The sequence below is a fragment of the Podarcis pityusensis genome (assembly GCF_964106645.2).
Source record: "Podarcis pityusensis genome assembly, chromosome: 5".
Classification (NCBI taxonomy): Eukaryota; Metazoa; Chordata; class Lepidosauria; order Squamata; family Lacertidae; genus Podarcis; species Podarcis pityusensis.
Genome location: NC_138032.1, coordinates 63038352 through 63059680, shown reverse-complemented (window position 1 = coordinate 63059680; position 21329 = coordinate 63038352). Strand labels below are relative to the sequence as shown.

The 21329-nt window shown below is 38.1% G+C and overlaps 1 protein-coding gene across 8 annotated transcripts in view; it reads left to right on the top strand.

The window, feature by feature from the left end:
• The window catches only part of CPEB3 (cytoplasmic polyadenylation element binding protein 3), a 73019-nt gene extending 51910 nt beyond the window's left edge, over positions 1-21109 (top strand). For all 8 annotated transcript variants that reach the window (XM_081006798.1, XM_081006799.1, XM_081006797.1 and 5 more), the window contains 6 exons: positions 2955-3122; positions 3227-3316; positions 12461-12579; positions 15325-15439; positions 16116-16297; positions 18403-21109. In XM_081006798.1, the coding sequence (XP_080862924.1) occupies positions 2955-3122; positions 3227-3316; positions 12461-12579; positions 15325-15439; positions 16116-16297; positions 18403-18630 (902 nt within the window). In that variant the 3' untranslated portion in view covers positions 18631-21109. The remainder of the gene's footprint in view (positions 1-2954; positions 3123-3226; positions 3317-12460; positions 12580-15324; positions 15440-16115; positions 16298-18402) is intronic.
• The last annotated feature ends 220 nt before the right edge of the window (positions 21110-21329 follow it).

The following is a 21329-nucleotide window of genomic DNA, read 5'->3' as shown; positions in this document are numbered from 1 at the left end:
GATTAAGAATGAAAAAAGTTTGTAGGTTGACATTTTCATAGAACAGATGTTGCAGTTGTCTTGCTTTGGGGATTGCTGATGCATCAGTGCCATGGATGCTTATTGGATAACGATGGGCACGCATGAAGGAAGATGAACCTTCTATTTTGACACCAAGTCTGTGGAGTAGCAAAATGTATTTAGAGTGTTTTTGGGTGCTGCTGCTTAGTATTGTGCTAGAAACACTAACAACTTTTGACCTGCTGGATTTTAAAGCAACTTAAATGATTTTTGTTGCTTATAAAATTGTTTAGCTGGTATTTATTATTTTAACTGTCTTGATTAATTTTTGATAGAAATGGATACAAATACCTTAAATAAACAAAAATCTAGAAAGACCCACAGGGTTAAGACTGTCTCTACAATTCTGAACTAGTGTAACATTTTAAAGTGAAAGCTGAGATGACCAGCATTCTTTCTAACAAGCTTCCTTGTCAAGATAAAATTTCACCGAGCAGCGCTGACACATGAACAGGGATAGTCTGAAGAAACTAATTATTGATGAAAATGTTTTCCAACATGGACTTGGATCCAAAGATAAGTTAATTTAACCTAAGGAAGTTTACAGAAGGAAAATGTTATGTTCCTTACAGCCACCTGAACCTCCCAAAAATCTTTTTCAGAGGTTTTGGCATGCGGCATTGGGGGCACTGCAGGAGGTGAGGAATTGAGTAGACCTCTGCCTGATTTGGGGCAGTCTTCTACTCCCTTAGCACACCCCATCCACACCCCTTCCTACATTGTTTAGGAAGGCCCTCTGATCCTCTGGAGTGACTCTGGAGTGGGGTACAGATGGGTATTTGAGGAGAGGAGGGCGGGCATGCAAAACTTTCCTTCCATGCACTTCAAGTTTTTATCTTGCGATCCAAACCATAGTTTTTGAGTGTATCCAAAATAGGAATTACAGTATGATTGGATCTTGCAAGGGTGTTATGTTCTGCAGTGGTGTGTATACACAAAAACATGTATACTTGAACTGCTCCCACATGACCATCCTTACCTTCCAAGCAAGGCAGAGAGCATCCCAGAGCCCAATAAGCAAGTCTGAAAACCAAGTTACAAAATGACCTTTTAAGCTCTCCACCTTGCATGCAATTACCGTATTTTTCGCTCTATAAGACTTACTTTTCCCCTCCTAAAAAGTAAGGGGAAATGTGTGTGCGTCTTATGGAGTGAATGCAGGCTGCACAGCTTTCGCTGAAGCTAGGAGAGGAAGAGAGATCGGTGCGCACCGATCCCTCTTGATCTCCTGGCTTCAGAGATAGCCGCCGGAACCCTCCTGAGCAAAGTGGGAGCGCTCCTCCCGCTGTGCTCCGGAGGCTTCGCATTGCTTTCGCTAAAGCCAGGAAAAAAATATTCTCTCCCTCTCTGCTCAACGCCTCTCCAGCAAAGCGGGAGGAGAAACGGAAGGGGCTCCGTTTCTCCTGCCGCTTCGCTGAAGGGGTGCTGCGCAGAGAGGGAGAGCTGTGCAGCACCCCTTCAGCGAAGCGGGAAGAGAAATGGAGCCCCTTCCGTTTCTCCTCCCGCTTTGCTGGAGAGGCGCTGAGCAGAGAGGGAGAGATTTTTTTTTCTTGTTCTCCTCTAAAACTAGGTGCGTCTTATGGTCGGGTGTGTCTTATAGAGCGAAAAATGCAGTAGTTTGTGGGCTTTCTAACAGATGGCTTTCAACTGTGCAAAGTTGAAATCATGCAAGTTAATTGTGCGTAAGATGCGATCGTACTATATTGGCTACTTACATTAATTAGGACTTGCTCATGCTTCCACTTTAGTCTACATTTTAAGATGAAATTTTCTTATGCATCCAGCATTTCTTCAAAGCAAGCACCTTAGCACGGAGTGTTTCCCCATGTGTTTAAAATTGTTCAGGTGTTTAATACAACTGGCCCTTTCAAAACTTTTTAGTTTCCTAAAATTATAGTATATTGCCCATTATAATTATTATGAACATTCCAGGTGACAGAATAAGAGATTAATCTTCTGTGTTTGATTTTTATTACAATAATAATAATAATAATAATTTCCTAGGCAAGTAAAACATAGATGCTGGACAAAATACATTAACATTTACAAAATCCTACCTGCAGACTTACATTCTAATCAATGCTATAAAACAAGAAAATGGCTACAGATAAATTTTGTGATCTACAAACAGAATGGGCTACTTTATCATCTTTTATCTCCTCTTTCCAAGCTAGCCAAAATTAATTTCTGAACTCACTTGACCACTGTGTGTATTGTGTGCATCTGGATGAATGAGTAAGGGGGTCCCAACATTACCCTCGTCATCTGCACATGTTCAGACTGGTCATTGCTGGTAACATGCTTGACATGTATTAATATCAGAAATGACACTTATTCACATGTATGGTTGGAGGATCAAGTGCATATTTTAAAAATTGTGTGGTGGTTGGTTGGTTGGTTGGCATTTGTCTACGCCATCATCTCCAAGGCATGTGGTAAAGCCCCAGGAAAGGACAGAATCCCAACAGAAGTGCTGAAAGCAAACCTCAACTCATCCCTCATGATGCATGGTGATCATATAATTATTATTCACAGCATCTGAACCCACCTATATTTGACACAGGTGTCTTACATCATCAATTTGACACTTGTAGACGCTCATCTAGAGTAAAACAGTGTATTATTGGTTAGTGATCCGAGTACCACTGTTCAAGTCATGCTGTAATATGTGGAACAGGTAGGCAAGAGAAAATTTTTGTACTCATCTGCAATATAGAATTCACTTACCTCTGGCTACAACAGTGATAACATAGCATGATAGAAGGGATTTTAAGACCCATTGGGGGGAAGCATGAACTGCAACATTTTAAAACACTCTTAGTTTGTTCATTAAATATGTCTTTCCAGAAAAGTGTAATGTTCTGACTTCTAATACACTACAACATTTTTTGCAGGTCGTTCTTCACTCTTTCCTTTCGAAGATGGCTTCTTAGATGACAGCCATGGTGACCAGTCTTTATCATCGGGTCTTAGCTCTCCAACCCGCTGTCAAAATGGTGAAAGAGTGGAACGTTATTCTAGGAAGGTGTTTGTTGGAGGTCTGCCTCCTGACATTGATGAAGGTACTATGAAATAGTAATGTTCAGTGTGGGGAGAGGAAGGGAATTATTGTCATTTTCCTTGAAGTTCCCTTTCTAAAGGTCTTTACAACTTTTTTTTTATATAGATGAAATCACTGCCAGCTTTCGTAGGTTTGGACCTCTTGTAGTAGACTGGCCTCATAAAGCTGAAAGCAAGTCATATTTTCCACCTAAAGGTAATCTGGTTAATATAAGCCTTCTGGTGCATGTAAATGTTCCTTCTGTGTGTGAATGTTATTTTTAAGTATATGTTTTTAAGTGCTTGAAGTATTTTTAAATTAAGGTGCTTCTGATGGTAGAATATGGAATAAACACGAAAAGGATGTCCTTTTAACAGTAATTTTTTTAGAAATGAATTTAGAATTTCAGCATATGAGGCTTTGTATGTGAATAGTTTCTTTCTTCTCTTTCTCTAAAGACATATGTGGTTCTTGGCTTTTTCTTTTGGCTTTTCAAAGTTCTTTAATCTCTCTCTTGAGCATGTACACAGGGTCACTCTAACAATATGCTAGATGCAATATCATTGTGTTTGCTAGTATTTTAGGACATAAATTCATAACCATTTGCATGAGTGTCCAGCATCTGGATTGTTTAAAAGAGCTTAAAGTTGTTGCAATGCTAGTCCATACAAGACTTCATAGTCACAGGCATACTGTATAGGACAGGAGTAGCCAGTGTGGTGCCTTCCAGATGTTGCTGGACTGATGATTAGCCTAGGAAAAAGGTATGCCACTTCAATAGGCCGTACTTTGGGCTGTGAACGTACATTTCCTCTTCTCTAGCTGGGTTGAGCTGAGTTGATTAATAGTAAGTGAAGCATCTCTAGCAGTAATATTTTTGAGAGCATGCTGACTAATAAGATTCATGATTCCTATTCAAACTATTGGGCAGATCACTGGAGGATCATCCACTTGATAACTGTTTATGTTAAAAACAACTGTATTTTTCCAAAATAATTTTTAACTATAGCAAAAAAATGACGCAGTGGATATACAATATAAACATGTTGATGAGAAAACCAAAATTAATCAGTTAACCTGCCAGTTTGATTGCAAAGTTTAAAGATGCCTTTTCCCCAAAGAGCATTTGTAGAAGGCTATGATTTTATTTTTATTTTATCATACAGGCCTAGGGTAAAACCAGTTTCTGCTTCACCAGGTGATTCCTAATAGTGTGTGGGTTTCAGAGTTGCCTTTGAGCTCACATAAAGAATTGCAGTCCAGGAGAGACTCCTCCCTGGGGGACCGGTGGGGTTTATTATTGCCTGTTTCCCTCCCTCTGTGGCATCTCTTTCACTATTCCACAGATTTCTGCATCCCCATAGGGAAGATTTTCAGAAGAGATGGGGGTCTGAAGGAGCAGGGGGAGAAGGAATTGGCAAAAATCACTTCCCTTTTTCCTCCAGCAAAAGCATCCCATGAGTACATGGGAACTATGGAGCCAAGCCAGCATGTTTCCTCTTGCTTTAGTTTTAAAAAATACCTGTTGCTGAACTGCAAAAGGCCTTAATTGTTACTGTTGGAAGCAGTTTAAACTACCTTTGAGGAAGCTAAATCAGTGCTCTGTCATGCTTGTAAAAATCTTGTTGAGTAAGATCTATTTTAGCAGAAGACAAGGAAACAGTCTTTTCCTATTTTTATCATGGTTCTAATGTGGGAAACAGCTTTCAAAGCCCCTGCCAGTTGCCCTGAATGTCTGTCTGAAAGTGCTAAAGAACACTTGGTCACAACTGTTCCAGATTATTTATAACTGACTTCTGAGCTGTCAAAGCTTTCAGCACAAATCCTGTAGCACGGATATATTAAACTCTGTTGGTCAGGTAAACTTGGGAACAGGTACTTAATTGACAACTGCAGTACCATTCCTTCTGTGTTCAAAAGGCTGGTGCCTTTGCAGGTATGTTCACATTCTTATGTTGACAGTCTTTGTTATCATGTTTCTAACTCCTCCTGAGCACTCTTCTCACCCATCGCTGGTTGTCAGGATGCTTAAAAAATAACCTTGCCAATGTTTCCTGAGATCAACATCTATGCCAGCTAACTAAGAGTACTTTTTACTGTATCCTTTGTGGCTTGTAAATATTTTAAAAATTTATCTCAGGCTTATAACTGTAGTTGTGCAATACCATGGGTGTCACACCCCTTTTCTATAAGTGTGTTTTGAATCTTCTAGGTAACCCACCAAATCTTTGACCATCCAACCAGCATTGTCACATTCCAACTCCCTTAAGTGAAGGGGAGCTTTTGTGTTTTGATGGCACAGAGACACTTGGCAAGTACTGCTCCTTTTATTGGCTGTAGCGTCATAGTGTGGAAAGCTTCTTCATGTCACCCAGCAGCTTTTTGGGTTAAAGACTTGGAATCCTACCGAAGGTCTGCTTGCCATCTAAAGTTGTATGTTCCCATTCCTGTCTTAGTTTTACAGTGGTCAACATTAGGGAAGTCTTTGGTTGTATTTCTGGAATTTCCACCCACAAAGCCTATTATTCCCATTGCTTTGTCAGCCCCACACTTTTTATGTGATGAGTATGTACATCTTCAGTCAATTATGTCCCTGTAATTGTTGGGAAACTCCTCCGTCACTTCTTGGTAATGACGGTTCCAAGGCAGTTGTTGACAGAAGCCCTCCTGTCAGCCCCACTGGGGCAAGTCAGAATGGAATAGTTGACGTAGTGGCAAGGAATACCTGAGCTGCACTGGGAAGAGGATGTTTGTTGCTCCCAGGACAGCAACATTTCAACAGCAGACATGAGATCAACATAGCCAGGAAGTCTGCCATGTACATCAGCAGAATCACCACTCCTCTTGGTTCCAAGTACTAGGAGTTCACCTCCAAGGTTGTTGAAGCTTTGCATGAGATGTCAGGTAAAGGAGAGAGAATCTATACAAAAGATTTGACAACTTTCCCCTTGGGTTAGTGGTCCTGTACTTAAAAGCACAACTCTACTCCTTTGGTGTCTTCAGATTTATTGAATCAATTCATATTGAATCGGCTGCTTTCTCTACTACCAAGTTGCGAAAAACTGCCAACAACGCATTCAACAGCTACAAACAGCTCAAAGATTTCACTAAAAGAAATCTCATCTTGGCTAGTGTTAAAGAGGCACAGGGATTGAAAGGTGCCAAAGCTATGGAGCCCCTTCCCCCATTCTTTGTCTTTTCTCCACCCTACTTTTTGACTAAGTTAATTTAAGTCGCATTCCTGAATAAATACTGGCCAACTCTCCCTGCGACAGTGTTAATCAAGAATCCCGCTTCTCTTTGTTTGTTTTGAATTCCTTGCCTTCCTCTCACTGAGGTAGCTTGATGATGATCCACCCTGCTTCCAAGTTGAATTTATTTTACCAGAGTTTTGTGTCTCGTATGAGTTCTGCTTTTCTTTTCCACATAACATCTGACTCAGCTAGACAATCAAAATCCCCAGATCTTCCCCCAATGCTCTCCTGTCATTCAAATTCTAAGCCTTACTTACCAGTCAAGTCGCATGTTGATGAAATACAAAGTTTATTGATACTTCTCACAACCCCGTTCTTCTTTGTGATCTTTCAGGTACATTATTATTATTCTTCACAAACTCTTGGAAAAATCATCAGGCACTGCTACCTACATATTGCCTTCTTTTTTACTCTAGCCAATGCTTAGGAAGCAGTTGCATAGACGCTATATCTTCCTATTCTACTAGTTTAACCAAAAGACCTCTAACTTGTTGTTGAGCACTGTTACTCTGAGATGTTTTACTCCTGAGCCAATTACGGTACTAGGCAATGATACCTTAAAGTCATCACTCAAATGTATATGTAATTACTGTTATTTAAACAATCACCACAAATCATTTAAGTATTCTTATGGTTTGTATCCTAAGCTAAGTGTGCTGCTTATTAAACAGTAATGCTGTGGATTAAATATTAAATCAAAAAGCTGTAATTGCAAAGGCCAACCATCTTCATACTATGTTAATAAACAGAGTCTTAGAGTGCTAAGAACATAAGTGTTTTCACATAGCTGACTTCTCGGAATTAAAGCTGAGTCCCTATATTTGAACAAGAGATTGCTATTTCTGGTCTCTGAGACATTCAAAAAATGGCTTTCACATAGCATTTTACATTCTCCATACTCCATACCAAGCAATGCACTGTGTGTGATGTGGGTGTTAGTTCTATCCATGATTTTGCTTCTATGAAAAACTGAAGTAGCATTTGTTGTTTTGAAGATTCTTGGAGCGTATTGTATATTGCTACGGATTACAGTACAGTATGTCCAGGGCAAATGGCAAAGTACCGTATTTTTCTGTGTATAAGACGCCCCCATATATAAGACGACCCCCCTTTTTTTAATCCCAGAATTAAGAAATTGGGCCAGAGACCAAACTCGAGCTTGGGCCGTCCACACCAGAACTCAAACTTGAACCCCTGTGCATTCACCACCAATGTATAAGACACCCCCCCAATTTTTGACTATTTTTTTAGCAAAAAACATCATCGTACTCAGAAAAATATGGTTATAGAGTTAATAAAAGGTATAACTTAGTTGATGCAGTTGTTCAGATTAAAGTATTTAGTTGCAAACAATTGAGTAAAGTGCATTTTGTGGTTATGGAGATAATTCTGAATATTTTGTGCATAAGCTTCCTATTAAGTTATGAAATGCCTGTTCTATTACTTAAAATTTGTATCTCACAATTATTCATAGAAGAGACTCTATAGAAGATACTGTAAAAATCCTAATAGTATTATTTAACATCTGTATAGTGTGTTTAAAATGCTTTATATGCATTATTCTGTTGTAATCGTATATACAACAGTTATATATGGTAAATCAGTGTCCTTATCCCCCATATTGCAGATGGCGAGAAGTTTGATGAGAGAGGGTTGCAGTTAGGAAGTTTACAGCAGAAGCAAGATTTGAAGCAGGGGTGCCCTGATACAGAATTCAATCTCTTAGCCACTATGCTTCATCACATAAAAATACATTTGAAAATATAATTGGGTACATTAAATAGCAAGCACAGAAAACATCAAAAATGATACCAGCCAATAAAAGTAACTTGCATAAGTGCATGATAAAATAAGAGCTTGGTCAGGTATGTTTTAGTAAAGATTTGGATTGATTAGTTAGTCTAGGTAAGAAAGCAGAGTAATGGAATAGGTTAACCAAAGCTCTTTCCTAATGTTATCTTAAGGGGCATAGGCACAATAAATGTGATTGCTGCAGGGTTTCCCCACTGGCTAACCTGCAGCTGAACTCTTCAAATGCACATGCTGTGAAACATAATCCTCTTTCCTGCTGTCGCCTTTCTCCCTACTTCATGTGCCAGGTATGCAAGTGGCACTGTCTAAATAAAAACATAAATAGATTGGATGACAAAAAGCTTCAGAGTTTTAATTTTTTGTTTAAAAAAATGCAAAATTGGTAAAATGAGTTTTGAAGAAGCCTGTATCCTTCAATTTGCATATTATAAGATCTTTAAAACCACACAACTCAACTTCAGTTAAGTATGAAATAGATGATTGTATTTGTCCCCTCAACTTCATCCTGAATGTTCATGTATATAAATGTGTGTGTATGTATGCATGCAAACTAAAACTTCATTTTACTATGTTAATGCTAAACTGGTTTCTGAAGTGGTTGATTGTGTTTCATTCACAGAAACAGAAATGTAATTTTCTTACCTGGAAGTTATTCCACCTATTGCTAGCAAGTGCCAAATCTAAATCATACTTTAGGTTTGTTTTTTGTCTTGTCTATGAAAGACTACATACTATCTTAAATGTAACACAGTTCATCCTTGCCTCATTGAAATCTTTGTTGTTGTTTGCTCATTCATTTGACTTCGACAAATACCATTTTAAAATTGAATATAGCACCTGAACTTTTTAGTATGTTCCTAGTCTACATTTTGTTGCAAATTGTTATGGACTGTACTAGCAGTTTAGTCTGATGCTTTAAAGTTGATGCGATTTTTTGAAAGAAGAGCTGCCTTATAAAGCTAAGGAGAAAAATGTAATCAAAACAGTAATATGAATATGTGTGCATTGATATTTCTACATAAAAAGATGTAGTGGCCAGCCAAGAATATCCAAACTATAACAGTTGTTTGTAATGCTGGGTGCACTGATTTAAACAGGTTTTTTTTTCTTAAAAAATGTTTAGGGGTATTCTCATTTTCCTACTCGTATTGAAATACTGCTCCTCAATAAGGCCAAACTTAGATTCACGAAATGTTTAGGGGTATGTGTACCCCTGCATCCCCCCAGAAAAAAGCACTGGATTTAAATCAAGGCAACTCAAATTAATGATTTAAATCAACAAGAAAAATGGCTAATTTAAAGCACTGACTTAAAAGTTTTGTATTGAAACTTCATATTTTTTCCCAAATAATGATGCAAACCATGACCACTAAATTAATTTAGAGTTGCAAAACCTTACTATAAATTGTGTCCTCTCTAAAAGAGGGCACATGTTGCGGTGAGACCTGGAGACCGACCACCTGTGTTGTGGGTGGGTAAGATTGGTCAGCCACAACACCCGATTGGTAGGTCCCTCAATGTTGGGTTCAATCTGGCCATCTGAGTTCCCAGGAGCTGACAACTTCTCAGTCTCTTGGTATAGTAAATGGCTTTTTCTGAGCATCAGAGGTTAATCCCCTGTTCTACAGCTTCTACAGCTCTGGATACCTACACACTCTATGGAGCAGCTGCCACAACAGCAGACCACTCCCCCTCTACCAGTTTATCTACCTTCCCTGATGGGCTGCTTGACAGAGGCTACAGCTGCGTGGAAGCTTCCTCTCCTAATCCCTTTTCAATCCCCTCCTGAGAGACAGTGGTGCAGGAGAGGGTGGGGAAGCACCTAGTCCTTCACTTATCTGACCTGCCTTTTCTCCCTCTTCTTCCAACACATCCTGTGCTCCACCCTCCAGCTCTGAAAAGTCCCATGCTTTCAACTCTTGCCCCCTGGCCTATGCAGTACCACACATGTCATTGACCGCCTCTCCTGAGTCAGACTCCAGCCCCCCTTTCCCCAGTGCACACTTGTCACCGACCTGCCAGTCCTGGACAGGAAACCCTTTTACCCTGACCCCGGTTGTGTCGGGGGCAGCTCTTCAAAGCTCATTGAAAATGGATCAGTTGACACAAATTTCTTGCATGTTTTCAGTGGAGTGTTAAGGCAAAATAGATTTTCTTTATCCCTAGCAAGAATTATGCTCTCTCCGTGTTGATTCGTCCTTTTATAGATTAACTTTCATTCTTTACAGAGTGCTTCTGTATTTGTGATACAGAGATGCTGCTGCTGCACAAATTAGTTTAAAGCTTTAATATGAAGAAGTCCAATAGCAATAAGGAATAATGTCTTTTATGTGGCAGTTTTCCTGTGGCTTTGTGACAGGAGGGCACTACATAGGAATCAAGCTGTAAAACTATTTTTTCCCCCACATCTGAAATGTTTATGCACCATTTCCTTGGTTGAATGAGTCAGCTGGCACTGCAGTACATTGCCACTGCCTAAAGAAACTAGCTTCATAGCCTAATATGCAATATCACTCTTCTGCAGTAGCTAAAGTAAGATTAGTCTCTTCTATTTTGCAATTTCTTTAGCGCTAATGCCTTTGATGTTTTTGGAAAGCAAGTCACAGCACAGCAACGCTTTAAATGAAACTCTGCAGATTTTTTTTTAAGTATCTCTGGATTCGTATTCTTAAATCAGCTTCTTTGACTTTTGATTTCATCCTTGGATTTTGAAGTACAATTTTATTAGTGTTCAAAGCATAAAGTTAAAAAATATGCCTGACTCTAGAGCAATGACCATTTATGCTAATTGTAACTAATTAAAAAAAAAAAGTTGCCTACATTTCTTAAGGGCTGTATTCAAGTAAGTTATATTCGGAGTAGACCAATTGAAAAATGTGGACTAACTTAGATGCACTGATTTCCGTGGGTTTACTCTGGGTATGGCTTGGATAAAATACTAAATGTTTTTCTCATGTTTTTCATAAAGAGGGGCCTATATGCCATCTCAATAAATATCATTTTACAGCAGTGGAATTGGGAGCAGCCCACTGCGGTGACATTATAAAGCTTGAAGAACAGTTTTAACACACTTTGCAAAGTGTCAAATGTCTGCAATTTAAATGTATTTTTGCTGAATAGCTATGGTCATAGAGTTTAAATGTGTTCTTCCCCATTCTGATCAAATGCAGTAGCTGTCTTGAACAGGAAATTCTATGTAAAACATTTCTGAACAGTGCCTGTGCACAGAACAAATTTTATATCTATAAGCGATATGTTCTATTTCTGATATGCTGTTAACAGTTTAGAAAGATTTCCTGAATTTGCAAATTCAATCTACCGTTTCCCAGTAGAAAAACACCTTATTTTTTATTTATCTTTATCTGTTTGAGTCAATTCAAATATTAATATTTAGCTATGGATCCAAGATATCTCATAGGTACACTTAAAAGAAGGGCTTTTCAGGTGTTCGCTTAGCATAGAATTATTGTTTATATATGGAGAGTGGTCTGTCTTTTAGCCTGATCCTCTTCCTATGAAGTGGTAGGAACCGTTCTATTTCATCGTTTGTATAGGATCATATCTAATGGTGAGATACAAATGGAGGAAAACCAGCAAGAGTCTTGCTGTCTTCTGTCACTCTTAATATTTACTGCAGGGGGTATGGGTGCTAAAATGCTGATTCAGCTGCATATACAAGTGCTTTGGCGCACACAACTTAAGAGTTACCTTAACAGAGTGGGCAAGTAAGCTGGTTGTGCAGCAGCGAGTGGGTTGAGCGGGAGGAGAGGTGCAGTAGCATGGGCGAGTGCGTGGAGTCTGTGGCAGTTGAGCAAGAGGGTGGTGGAAGGGTGAAGGCCAGTAAAATGAGCAGGGGCATCTTCTGTGTGTGTGTGTGCGCGTGCGTGCGTGCGTGCATGCGTGCGCACACGCACACACGCGCGCGCACACACACACAATTTCTTTCTACAGTTATCAGGCCCACTTTACTTATGCCCCAACATAACATTTCTGCTTGTGAATTTATGCAAATGCAGCAATCATTAAACCCCATCCTAAGCCTTCATGCAAATAATGCCTTAGGAGGTCAGGTGTAAACAAAACAATTGACCCTGTTCGAGTCTGGAATGTTTGTATATGCCTTGTTTCCACACCAACATTGTGCCTTGAATCAACTGTGTCCACGATACATCTGTCATACAGAATCCATGCCATGTTTTAATTTTAATATTTGTGTATTTAAATGTATTGCTTTCCCACAATAATTTATATCTTCTGACTCTATTCCTGTTTTGTAATTTTGTTCTCTTCCAAGGTTATGCCTTTCTGCTATTCCAGGAAGAAAGCTCTGTGCAAGCTCTAATAGATGCCTGTCTGGAAGAGGATGGGAAACTTTATCTATGTGTATCAAGTCCCACTATCAAGGACAAACCAGTAAGTAAATCAACATACTACCTTTTTAAAATACCGTATTTTTTGCACCATAACACTCACTTTTTTCCTCCTAGAAAGTAAGGGGAAATGTCTGTGCGTGTTATGGAGGGAATGCCTACGGGTGGCATGCCTACGGATTTTCCTCCTCTAAAAACTACGTGCGTGTTATGGTCGGGTGCGTGTTATAGAGCGAAAAATACGGTGTGTGTATATATATATATATATATATATATATATATATATATATCTGAAAGTCAACTACTGTTGTGCAAAAATGGCTGTCTCTGTCCTGTTATTTTGTCTGTTATACTGGCATATTGCTTTAGCATATATTGACCACGTTAAACTTCAGTAAATGTCAGAACAATTTAGCATTCAAAAGTCTTTCCTTTGAGATTGTATAATAGATTAATGCCCTGGTCCAACAAACTGATCCATGTACGGGAGCTCTAGTGAGCACACAAAGCAGCTTTATCACGCGTGTTAATGTACTCTTTATGTGCATCCCTTTCCATGTGCTGGTTAGCTCCTTTCATTTGAAATGTAGATACTCCAATGTAAAAGAAATTATGTGCAAGAGTATATGGCTCTTTTGACTGGGTTGTGAGTCAGTTTGTGTATGGGATGTTTCAGCTTGCAAATAACGATTAACCTTATTTTGCTTAAGTTCCATTGCTGCAGACATAACAGTACTGAATTCTGTACAGTTGAAGGCAATCTAGCAGTACTGCATTGAAGTAAAATATCACAAGTGAATGATATGTCATGGTGTAAGGCAGTGTATAGGTAAAACACATGAGCTGATTTTTCTTCTTAATAGCATCATTCAGTCTTAATATATAGTCTAACATTAGTGAACAGACTTTTGGTTTGTGTGTGCTCCTGCCACCACCCCCATAAGTATGATCACAGTGAGACTTTTGCTTCCATTTTTTAAAAGCCATGGTTATTTGTATCTGAACCTAGACAAACTGACTTGTCTTGTTTGCCTAAACCATAGTTCAAATAAAACTACTTATGATCTTGATTTGTTTTGCAAAATTATAGTTCAGTTTCAGGTTTGGACCTAACGATGAACCAGGGTTAATTGAAAAAAGAAGTGAAAGGTGTACATAAGCCTGAGTCTCATTTGTATAATGCAAAACTGTGTCTGAACCAGATCGATGTTAATTACCTAGTATGCAAATTGGGAATTATTCCAAAATTCTCTCAGGTGTATTTGCCGCTATTCACGAACTGACGTGGAGCAACCCCATCACTGTGGCTAAATGGGAGAAGTAAAATACGAACTAGGGATCAATGTTTGATTCTGAAGAGAAACTAACTTGCCCTATTTCCCTCCTTTTAAAATGGGGTAAGGATTGTATGAGTAGAAAGAAGGTCTTCAGGGGAACTTGGTTTTGGCATGAATGAAGGTGTGGTGATGAGAGTGCTCTCAGCAGAGAATTTTAAAACAAACCAAACAGGTATTAGAATATTTTAAAATTCTGACTTGATAAAAAATGCATAGATGTGACAAATTCAGATATTATAAACACCTTCTCCAAGTTCACATGGCTTTGTAAGGCTTATGAAAATGACTTTTTTGTTGATTGCTTGGTTCAAAACAATTCAAAGACTTTGTCCCAAATTCAGCCATCTGGCTTCTTAAATGGACAGCGTAAATGCTTTCGGTTTGGGCAATCCTCTTAGCCTAAGCAAAGGAATTAAGTTCACTACCAACCACCTTTTCTTCTGTTTTCAGAATGTATGAAATGCTTATTAAATGAATCTTGGCCTGTATTCTACTGTGTGATTGTGTATTAAAAGAAGCAAATAGGAGGAAATGCTGTAGATTTATGTGAAAAAATATCGCTCAACCTTATTTCTAGAGGCAGTAAATAAAATAGTAAATTACCATAATTAATATTAAATTCAGAGACTGTGTATGTGGCATTTAACTGAATTTATACTCATTATGGAAGAAATACAACTGAGACTTTTTGCATGAAATGATTTCCTTTTATTAAGTTTATAAGAGATATGAGTGAGCAGACTAGATTTTTATGTACGAAGCAAATATTTTCTTTGGCAACATTGTTAAAATAACATATACATATCTTGTTCTTATACTGCATTTTATCTCTGCAAGAAGCTCTGTATGTGCTGCTCACCAGTTTACTAACCCCTAACAATGTTCCATTCCGTGATGAACACCCTGATTTTAAGTTTACACAACGTTTTTCGCTGGCAAGTCAAATTAGCATGATTTGCTATGCCTGGATGGAACCCAAGAGTTGACTGGATACCATGCTTTTTATTTTATTTTTGGTCAGTTTAGCTGTCACATGTAAGACAACCAGTGTTTGGGAATATCTGAACATATTTGAAATCTAGATGATGTATTTGGGAATCCTAATGGAGGTTTTCTAGCTTACTTTGTACCTGCAATATTAACAGGCCAGTTTGATAGACAAAGGTGGTAGTGAGCACCAAGGAGATACAGCACTGGTTAGGGGCAAGCCTGCTGCCTGCATTCTTTTTGCATAGCTGCAGAAGTTGATGCTTTTATGATGGTGCTTCAGTGCAGCATATCTGTTCTGATAAATTCTAGAACATCCCATCTTCATTGATTTGTATTTATATGGAATTAACTTTGGTTATACTGCTAACTATTAGAAATGGGAAAGGATTAAAGTTGTCCCTTGACTTTTGTTGCTTTCAAAATATAAGTTTAAAATGAAGCTAATCTTTTGGCTTTTTCAGGTGCAAATTCGACCTTGGAACTTAAGTGACAGTGACTTTGTAATGGATGGCTCTCAACCTTTAGACCCCAGAAAAACTATTTTTGTTGGAGGAGTCCCACGACCCCTCAGAGCTGGTGAGTGAATATGTTTAATGGTTACCAAAACCATGACCAACGAAATGTTTAAGGAATGATGCAGTAATAGTCTCTAGAGCTTTTCATTATATTTCAAATTGGCAAGGACTTCGATGTGTTTTTCCCCCTTAAGCAGCAAGATTAAAGAACAAACTACATATTATACAGTATTATGTCAGTCTAACGAACTATCTTCATTAAATGTTTCTTGAAAAACCACTTGCGTTGAGATACTGACTGCTCTGCATTTTAAACAGTGAAATATAAAACAATTCATTTTAAAAGTGTAATCAGTTGACTGTCATAGATAGGTAACTGGTAAGAACTTGTTTACATTTCTGGTATTCCGTTTGTCTTGGTTTATGAAGTTTGTTTTCTGTTGCATTTGGCTTTGTTTGCTTTTTTAGGATTTTTGTCTTTTACACGGTCAATCATTTCCATTTACTGTTTTAGATTACTTGGGGCTATAACTATCAAGAATTTTGGTTTTTTATATATGTAGACTAGTCACAAATTTGCGGGAGGCAGTGGAAAACAGGAGTGCCTGGCGTGCTCTGGTCCATGGGGTCACCAAGAGCTGGGCACGACTAAAAAACTAAACAACAAGAAGTCACAAATTAGCTACTGGAAGTTGAATGAATGTATAGGTCTTTTATAGTTTAATATTCTTTTACAGTTGAACTAGCAATGATTATGGATCGTTTGTATGGAGGAGTCTGCTATGCTGGCATTGATACGGACCCAGAGCTGAAATACCCAAAAGGTGCTGGTAGAGTGGCTTTCTCCAATCAGCAGAGCTATATTGCTGCTATAAGTGCTCGCTTTGTCCAGCTCCAACACAATGACATTGATAAACGGGTAAGCAAAATGCCACATGACTGATTGACACGGCTGACAATTTGTGCAGGCATCTTTAGTGGGCTCAAATCATTTGCCCATCTTATCCACCACTGTCTCCTCCGACTAAAATTTGCTCTCAAGAATCTTGGCCTGTGGCCTTTTCAAGTCCTACTTGAGGAGATCTTTTAACTGGAGATACCAAGGAACCTTCTTTATGTAATGCATGACCTCCCCAGCAGCGCTACGAGCCCTCTCATGAGTTTGTGATTGATCACTGTTTTAATGTCTGTTTTAATGGCCAAAATTTAGTGTTTACTAGATTTTAAAATGTAAATTCTTTCCAATCTCAAATGGGTTTCAATAACAGTGTGCAAAATCAATATTGTCTTCATAAGTGAAGACATAGTACAATTTCCTTGTTACTTTTTTCTGTAATATACTTTTGGATATAACACTTGGGCTGGAAAATATACTAGACAGTAGTTGGGCAACAGTACTGTGGTTAAATATGGGAAGGTGGAAGAATAGCAGAAATTAAAAAATATGTGAGGTCAAAGCAACAATACCCTTTCCTTTGAAATTGATTTCCTTCATAGTCTTAATTCATCCCACAGCAAAAACTGCTGCTTTTGGTATGATTTTAACAAAAATTGTTGTGAAAACGGCACACGTATTTTTCTTCAGGCTTGACCTTATTTACATAGAAATGTATTTTTTATGAAATAAAATAGGGAATGTGAAAAAAAAATCCAAAGATTATATATTTTTAAAGCTCTGATTGAATATCCAAATAGCACTGCCACCCCACCCAGGAGAGAGCAAACTCTCTAGACTTAGGAAAAAAAAACCCCACTTAGATTTTAATGAGAAGTATGTAAGCATGTTCCATTGAAACCAGTGAGATATAAGTATGCTTAACTTTGGCTGACTCATATCCTTACAGATTTATAATTTTTAAGTGTGATAAATCTGATAGGGCTTAATCTATAAAGCCATTAATTCTTGCATGACTGGAACCATCAGTGTTAATCCTGAGTCATGCTGTCGCTTTGGCTCAAATGCTGAGCTCAGAATATAATTACCTTGACACTGAATCATTATAGACTTATTTTGGCAATAGCATCTAATGTTATGAAAAGAAAAATGGGACAGGACAAGAAAGACAAGGCTTTTTCTACTCTGATCACTTTTTCCAGTGATCATGACAAGTTAATGTTTTAATGTGGTTGTTTTATTGGGCTTGAAGCTCTATGTTTAGGTCAGTAGCACTGTCTAGTACTTTAAACTTGATCTTAATATAAAGGAGATCCTAAACATTTGCTATTGTAATAGGAGTGGGGTGCTATTAATACGTCAAAAGGATTTAAAAGAGCAGATTTTGAAAACATTAGACTTTTATGCTGATATATGAAGGCTCATTCATGGGTTACGTAATGATGCAAATGGAAGTTCCAGCAAATGCTTTGAAGCATAGCAGATTCCCTAGGTTGTTGATGACTGACATTGTCAGTGACTTCTGTTTCCTTCCTCCTCCCGCAGTTTTCCTCCCCAAACTTCTCTCATGTTCAGTGCAGTTCTCCAAACGCTGTGGGAGAGCTTTGGCCAGGAAATAACGAGGGTTAGTTTTTGTAAGGTTTCTGGGTAGACTTGCTCTATCTAAAATTGGAACTGAGAATTTTGATACTATTAACCTGGAAGGTTAAGTTAATAGTAACGAAACGAGGACACATTCTTGCTGCTCTTGCCTGAGGCTTGTCTTGCAATATGGGTGTCCATGTGGAGGTGGCAATTGTCCCACCTCTAGTCCTGATTCCCATCTTTAAGTTTACTTTGCCCCCGCCCCAGAAAAACTCCTGTGGACACCCATGATGGTAATGTACAATGGTGGGAGCTCTGACAGATCACTTTATAAACCCATGCACTTCTGTGATGTGACAAATTGTAGCAGCCAGAAGCACCACATTGTCTCTGATACTGAAAAGCTAACTAGAGTGTGTTGTTACTGGCTATTCTGGCAAGTTTATATACTATACAGGTTTGTCCTGCATTCAGATGAATGAGATGAATTCACAGAGCCTTCTTTATATTTTGAGTTATTTTGTGTTTCTCCTCCCCTTCTGTAGGTGGAAGTGAAGCCATATGTGCTTGATGATCAGATGTGTGATGAATGCCAGGGCACTCGCTGTGGTGGAAAATTTGCTCCATTTTTCTGTGCCAATGTTACCTGCTTGCAGTATTACTGTGAATACTGTTGGGCCAGCATTCACTCTCGTGCTGGGCGAGAGTTCCACAAACCACTCGTGAAGGAAGGGGGGGATCGGCCACGCCACGTTCCGTTCCGTTGGAGCTGAAGTCTGGGCCTAAATCCAGCAGCAAAGAAGTACCGGAACTGAAGAAATTGAAGGGAGAAGAGAGTGCTGCCTCAGGGCTTTAGTGTTCTGGAAATCTGTGCATTCATCCTTTACTTTAATGAAGAGATGGGTCTTTTTATTACGATTACTATTATTATGATAATGATTATGATTATTTACAGTCACATTACTGAACTCTGTGTCCAGTATAATACAAGCCTAGCAGAGTGTAACTATACTGATTTTGCACTTTGATTCACACAAACATCTGCTTGGTACCTTAATTTCTTACACGAGACTTGTCATGTCTGACAATAAGTAGACTGCCATTCTCATCAGCCTTTACTGAGTTGGTGTGTATGTGAGAAAGACTTTTAAAATTATAATTTTATTTTAAAACTGGAGCATGCACTTATTTTCAGAAACTTATAGACTTGCCCCTAGCAGATGACTTACCAAAGGTAACACTCACAAGTAGGTAGGTGGCAGATGTAGCAAAAACTTAAAATGGATATTCAGCAATCATTAGTTTGGGTCATTTAGCATAGGAATAACCCTGAAAAGCCTTTAGTTGCTCTCCATTTTTACTGGTAAGGTTGATACCTCATAAGCTGGATCACATTTTCTCCACCCCCACCCCTTTTTGTTTTGCTGAGGGTTTCCTATTTGGTTAGGTCTTTTAGTGTTACGTAAATGTATGCTGCAATAGCTTTTGCTGCTATTAAGATGGTATTACTAATACCACAATACTCTATTCAAGCTAGGGTATCTATCAGTTTAAAAGATGATTATATGATTTAAAACCGTGATGGCTGCTGAAAGGAGATCTGTATAGCTTCCAAGGAAGGTCAATAGTTTTGACTGCATGTTTACTTAAATCAGGTTGCTGCATGCAATAAAATTTTTTTATATATGTCTCATATGAAAATCTGCCCACAATGCACCAATTAAGGATTTATATAGACTACAAAGTACTTGTTATTCAAAACAAAACAAAACCCACACACAGACTTAGCACACCAGACACAAATTACTGACTGGAGGAAGGCATGCCTCAGTAAATGTAAATGCTTCTGAAATTAGGATCAGCCCTTTGCAGTATGACCTATATTACAACAAATATTTTTTTAAAAAACTAGATGTAGAATATCCTTAAAACAAATTTCTGAATGATAGACGAAGTACTTTGCGGTGCTCTGTTATATATTGTGCAATTTATTTTATATAGTAAAAGTGATTATGTCTAGTACTGTGATCAAACTTAACTGTTTAAGCCTCTATATCTAACGTTCAATCACTTCTGAAAGATACGGATACATATGCACACTCACAAAATTAATTATGAGCTCTTTAATTACAATCTCATAAATGCTTGCACCATTTATGTAGCTGCAGCCCTTGTCCAGAAAACCAAAGAGCTCATGGCAGTGTATGTACACTACTAACTTCACTAATAGGCTGATAAACTAGGCACATTTTATGAAAGGTAGTGGGGAAGTGGTGCTAAAGAAATGTCTGCATACAAAAGTTAACTTGCAAGATGTCTACTCTCTGGGTGTGACATTTAATTTCTTGAACCCTGGATGTATCCTGTGAAGCTTGAATATATTTGAGATCTACTTTATAACAGTGGACATTTTTTTAGCATGTATTCTGGGCGTGCAAGACAAACACATAAGCACACATTAGTGTGCGAACTATAAGAAAGTGAGGACGTGTACACTATTCTTCTGCGTTTTTTGTGAGTTCCCTTCTCCACCCCCACCCCCCTGGGAGTTCTGGGGACAATCTGACTGGATCTGGCACCGCATAGTAGATTTAAATGTTACGGATTTTGTGTGTTGTGATGGCCTTGTTAATGTCTAACTTTGTACGTTTTTCTTTCAATGTTTAGTTGCAATTACTGGCTCTGAAAGAAACTTTGTGTTTAGAAAAATAGTTTTTTACTGGTTTAAAAACAAAACAAAACCATTCGTAGTATCCCTTCACGTTTTCTTCTGGGCATTTTTGTGATATTGCTTTATCCAGCCCAGCTGTCTTTTTTCTTCTGTTTGGGGTTTTCTTTTCTTTTCATCTATACAAGATTTGTTATGCACTACTTTTTGTATCTAGACAGTTTTCAATAGTTGGCAGATTATTCTTTTTTAAAAGAAAAAGGCATGCTTTCTGACTGACATGATCTTTTGCAATACCTCAATTTTGAAATATAGGAAAGAAAATATTTTCTAAGTAAGTTTATTCAGAAAAATATATATATTAATTTAATTCTGCGAGGAAATGATTTAACAGATGGGTAACTTTATTTTTTTCATGCTTATTTGCGTTTTTGAAAATGAAGAAGTTAGAGCTTTATAACTGTAATATTGAAGATCATAGCTAATCTACAGAAGTCTACCTAATTATGTGAAACAATAATACACAGTTTTGAAGAAATATCCCTCTCTCATTGTACAAACACCCCGGAAAGAAAGGAGGGAAAGAGCGAGAAAAAGAGATGCTGGAAGTTATATAAGTAATAACATGAAAACAAAAACACAGCAACGAAAGGTGTAAAAAAAACTGCATTTGGTGCTGGAAGTTGTGAATAGAAGGTGAAAAAATATTTTTCCCTTAATTTGTATATTTATAATCAAGCAATTATGCACGACTGACCAGAATTGTGAGAGTTCTTCTGTTTGTATTTTTTTAAAGATACTTTT